This window comes from Phoenix dactylifera, chromosome 18, assembly GCF_051530095.1.
Source record: "Phoenix dactylifera cultivar Ajwa chromosome 18, Ajwa_hap1_PhDact_Kaust_v1.1, whole genome shotgun sequence".
Classification (NCBI taxonomy): Eukaryota; Viridiplantae; Streptophyta; class Magnoliopsida; order Arecales; family Arecaceae; genus Phoenix; species Phoenix dactylifera.
Window position 1 is genome coordinate 16,070,183 of NC_143207.1, and position 5,192 is coordinate 16,075,374.

Genomic DNA, 5,192 nt, shown 5'->3' on the forward strand with positions numbered 1-5,192 from the left:
GGGCCTTGGGCGACCCCCTAGGTCGCCTAAGGCTTGGGCCGCCCCTGCCCATGAAACAAGCTAAGGAGCCAAGCTCCGAAGAGAAGGATGGCTATAATTCACTGCGAGTACAATTCTCTCCTGCTGCATTGTCCTTTAATTGGGGTACCTCCCCATCAACTTTCATATTAATCTCGGCGCAATTCAAACTTTCTAGCTTAGATAAAAACATTTCTTTGTATTATCCCACTCAAATTAATATAGAGTAACTTTGAGATTATCATCATATGTACCATTCCAAGCAATCCGGAATAGGTAGGGGTGCAAATGGGTCGGATCGGGTCGGGTTCTGGGTGACTCCGATCCGACCCGATTTTTGGATCCTAATTTTGGACCCAGATCCGACCCGGTTAAAGATTGGGTTGGATCGGGTCGGGTCCGAATCGGGTCCGGATCGGGTCCGGATCCGGGTCGGGTCCGAATCGGGTCCGGATCCGAGTCGGGTTGGGTTCGGGTCCAAATGGAGTCCAATTTTTTGTGCTTTGGAAAAGAATTTGGGCAAATCTAATTTGGTCATATCATAATTATGAGGTGCGTCACCCATGACTTGAAAGACTTGCAATTGACCTCCAGTCAGAACAGATGACCCTTGACTAAGTCGGTCTACAAGCCAAATTTCATATCACACTATTTTTTGTCCATATGACTGATTGGACGGAACTTGGTGTCTCCCGGCTCCCCTCTCACGAGGACAAAAAAAATCCCAGACCTTCTTCCAAAATCCAATTCCATTGCAGAAAACTGGCACATGACCCATATTCAGTTCGGTGTTCCCTGACACCAGAGGTATCAACAGTGTAATAGACCGAGAAAAAAAAAACTTTTTTTTGATTTTTTTCTCCTCTTTTTTTATCTCTTCGGATCTATTCGGTTCGGGTCAGATCCGTTCGGTGAACCCAAACCCGACCCAAAAAATGATTAGGATCCAATTTTAGGACCCGACCCGGACCCGCGGGTTCTAAAATTCGGATCGAATCGGATCTACGCGGGTCGGGCCGGGTCGGATCTTGGGTCGACCCGACCCATTTGCAGCCTTAGGAATAGGTGATGATTCACTTGATACGTATTGAAACACTAGTGTTGCTTTGCTGCAGCACGGCACTTTTATCTTCTAAATGCCATGAGACACTGCACTCCCACTTTATTCCAGCAAAATCAACTCTTCAGATATGACTGAAGGCTAGCATTCAAAGAGCTGGGCCACATCTGGACTTACTCTCTCTAGGACATCTCCATCGCGAGATAAATGATCAGATCAGACGATCCAAATGCATGTCGAGCCAAAAGGAGCAAGGGAAGAGGGAAGATTCTGTGTACAACTGATTACAAGATAACGATGGCAACGACGACAGCATTGAATGGCCGGTGAGAAGAGCAGGTGCAGTTGGCCTTCGCAAACTCCATTGATGTCCATTAATGGTTCAAGTTAATGGCCTCATGTAGGTCACAGTATGGTACGCGATGATGTTCATGGACATGAAGCATTCTTTATTATTTGTTTATTTATTTATTTTGCAACCAAAGTTTGGCGAGTGGTCCATGCATATGTGCCATCGTAGCCGTCGTTGACGTCATGGGAGGGCCCAACGTCGGCCATTAAAGATAGGGTGCCCCTCCATCACTACTTCAATTATTGTATGCATGCATGTGAGTCGGCCATTAAAGATAGGGTGCCTACTGGAGACTGTTTGCCAAATAATGGTCATCAGGAGAAGGCTACTTCGTCTTCGAACATGGGTAGAAGCCGATGTGGCTCAAAGGAGGGATTGAACAAAGGAACTTGGAGTGCCATGGAGGACCGGATCCTCACTGACTACATCAAAGCTCATGGAGAAGGGAGGTGGGGGAAGATTCCCAAGCGAACAGGTACGAGCAGATTAAAAGAACTAGTTGCTGTTCTCTTTGCATTTCTATGCGTCAAGAGGCCATTTAGCCTACCTGCCACACTTACCATACATAGCAAAGACTCTCACTGTATGTGTGTGTGAGAGAGAGATATAGAGAGGGAATGTGTGCGTCACTGGTCTCAAAGGCTATTTGGTGTACCACATGACTCCTATAGCACATTAATGGACTCGTTGTGGCTACCTTGTGGCATTTACAAGGCTATCGAGTCTGCCGTAGATCTCCTGTAGCAAATAAAACAACCAGTTGCTTCTTTCTGCATTTCCAAGTCCTCAAGGCCAACACATAATCAGTTGGAGAATTCTTCATCCATCATATATCTTTCAAGTAATTGTTTCAGTAAATTTCAATCATGAAATGATTTGGTTTCTGATATCTTCATCTGCACACATGTTTCAGGCCTAAATCGATGTGGGAGGAGCTGCCGGCTTCGATGGCTGAACTACCTGCGGCCAGATATCAAGAGGGGGAACATCTCCCATGAAGAGGAGGACCTCATCATCAGACTCCACAAGCTCTTAGGGAACAGGTATTTAATTATTATCCAATGCCATGAGAGTTTTTCCTCTCCTCTCTTAGTGAGTTGTTAATTTTCTCCCCCTTAAATCCTCCAGGTGGTCTCTGATAGCTGGAAGGCTCCCGGGTCGAACAGACAACGAAATCAAGAACTACTGGAACACAGTCCTGAAGAAGAAGGCGCAAGTTCGGTCAGTTCCATTAACAAACCTGATGTGTTCGAACCAAGATGAAGAGAGGAAGTCCAAGAGCAAAACAAGAGTTCGAGCTCCACCATTTGAGAATCCAGCAAGGTGCAGCGAGGCTGAACTGAGTTTAGATCGGCATGGCAACCAAACTGTTCATAAGAATGAACTCAAGGCGCTCGTGATGGACGACATGGCACCAGAGAGTTCTTTGTTAGCTCCTCAAGATCATGACCTACTGAACTTAGTGACGGGTTGCAATACTGACGGTCTATTCCGCCCGTGTCTCCTTGACTTCGAGCTCTTCCAACTCGTTGGGGACAATATCCAACAGGACATAGGGGACCGTAACAATGGTAAATTGTGCGTGCCTTTCGATGAGAATGTCATCTCCAGCGGAGGAATGTTTGAGAATTGGATCGGGACCGACCACATCCAACCATATGGCAGTCTTGATCTTGGATCACTGGCTACTTTCTTCGAATCCGAGTCATGAAATCTTGGGCTATCAAGCACCACGGTTTGATAGTGGTTTGCATGTAGAATTATGTTACCATACTTCAGCCCTTTCACCAGTGTTTGTTGTTGTTTATATCAATGCAACTCTTTCACAAGTATTCGAATAAAATTTAACTCCAGTCCTCTAATATTTCCATTTTTTTCCTCGCCGTTTCTTTTGCTAGCTTGTAAGGGCCTTGTCATCACGGGTGGCAATTAGATCGGGTCAGGTCGGATAGGGTCGAATCCATAATTCAACAATCCAAATCCGACCTATTTATTAAACAAGTAATCTGACCCATACAACCTATTTATTAAACGTGTTAAATAAGTTAGAAGGGTTTTAAATGGGTTAAATTGATTTAAACATGTTAAACAAGTTAAGCGGGTTGGGTTAAATAGGTTAGAAATAGGTTAACAGATTTCAAACAGGTTAAATAGATTTTAAACAGGTTAAACGGGTCGGTTTATAATCCGATATAATTATTAAATAGGTCAAAATAGGTTAAATGGATCAAAAGTTTAAATGTGAATTTAACCTATTTAATAAATAGGTTTAGACGGGTTGACCTATTTACGACCTAAATCAGTTTATGTCAAATTCAAATCTACTTAAAATGGATCGTTCGCAAGCTAAATTGGCAAGTCAGGTTATAAATTGCCATTCTGGACGTGTGCAAATAAGTCTCCGCTTCGACTGTTTCCACCGACTAGCCGAGCCTCAGGGCACTCTTCTTTAGCTTATGACAATCTCTTTGATGACAAATGATGATGACCATGCAAAGAAAGTGACCGCTTTTTCTGACTCGCAAGTACAAGTCCAAAAGATGTTGGTTAATAGGAAAAAGAGGAGGGCTTCTGATCGAGGGTCGAAAGCTTCGGACATTGTTCCAAAATAATCTTGTAAGAGAACAAGATGAGAGCAAAATAATATTTTTGTCGTTCTAACTCTAAATCTTTCCATAATAAAGATTAGAGGAAGTAATTTTTCACAAAAAAGATAGAGAAAGTGAAACATATGATGAGAGTCTTTCTTTAAGCTTTCAGATGTCCCTTGAAATTTCTAATAACCTTATTTATTTTTTCTTTTGGTAGAAAGAACCTCATTTCTTTAACTTAAAGTATAGTATCTTTATGATCAATTATCTTAAGTTCTAAGAATATATATATATATATATATATATATATATATATATATATATTAACTTTTTTAAATGCTGAGACTATACTACTCTCCTAGAAGATTTTTTTGTACTTTTATGAAGTGCGGACATGGATATGGAATAGCATGAAAAATGACGCAGATAAGCTGCTCATAGCAAGCATTAATTATAGAAAAAAAAGGAGAGCAAAATATATCTTTAATTTGATCTATTCTCAACGAATCAAGATACACCATTTCGGTACTGGGCTCTATACCTTTGCCACCCTATTACTATATTGGTATGCTCGGTACAAAAGCCGATTCAGCATACCGAGTGTTGATACACCTTCCGTACCATGTATCGGTACCAAACCAATATGATACGGTATGTGCCCTATACCGTCTTGCTCATCATCATTTTCTATATCCATGAATATCACAACGTCTAAATTTGGTACTGAAGAATCTCTACACTTTTAAATGATACCAAAGCATCTCTAAGGATGCGTCACATCTTGTGGTCTCTACTTATGTATTTTCTTTGATAACAGATGAAAACTATGGCGCATGATTGAGGCATTCTGACTATAATTGTGAAAACCTTTTGCACTTGTGCAGTGAGCATGCGCATGATTGAGACATTCAACTACATCAATTTATATTGGATAAGAGTTGTATTTTACTAAACCTAAGATTAACTACCTCAAAGGGTTCCTTTTGTGCGCACTACATCAAGATTCGTGATAATATTTTGGCAAGCATAGCTTGATATGGTCTGTGGAAATTTTCAAGACATCACAAATTTTCTTAAAGTGGAGTCCCTTGGAGGTAGACTTATGTCTCATAGCAATGACATTATAATAAAACAGATGAAGTAGGTTGAACTTTGATCCCACTTACTAAAG

At 41.5% G+C, this 5,192-nt stretch overlaps 1 protein-coding gene across 1 annotated transcript; it reads left to right on the forward strand.

Moving 5' to 3' along the window:
• The first annotated feature begins 1,598 nt into the window (after positions 1 to 1,598).
• Positions 1,599 to 3,292, forward strand: LOC103703277 (transcription factor MYB1-like). Its single transcript, XM_008786073.6, has 3 exons — positions 1,599 to 1,905; positions 2,344 to 2,473; positions 2,559 to 3,292. Exons 1-3 carry the CDS (start codon positions 1,677 to 1,679, stop codon positions 3,139 to 3,141), a joined length of 942 nt encoding a protein of 313 aa, XP_008784295.4. The 5' UTR covers positions 1,599 to 1,676; the 3' UTR covers positions 3,142 to 3,292.
• The last annotated feature ends 1,900 nt before the right edge of the window (positions 3,293 to 5,192 follow it).

Excerpts from the sequence above, each read along its gene's own strand:
- LOC103703277 (XM_008786073.6), top strand. The coding sequence starts at position 1,677 with ATGCATGCATGTGAGTCGGCCATTAAAGATAGGGTGCCTACTGGAGAC. Across the intron at positions 1,906-2,343 it reads GAAGATTCCCAAGCGAACAG|GCCTAAATCGATGTGGGAGG; the intron begins GTACGAGCAGAT and ends CACATGTTTCAG. Across the intron at positions 2,474-2,558 it reads CACAAGCTCTTAGGGAACAG|GTGGTCTCTGATAGCTGGAA; the intron begins GTATTTAATTAT and ends TAAATCCTCCAG.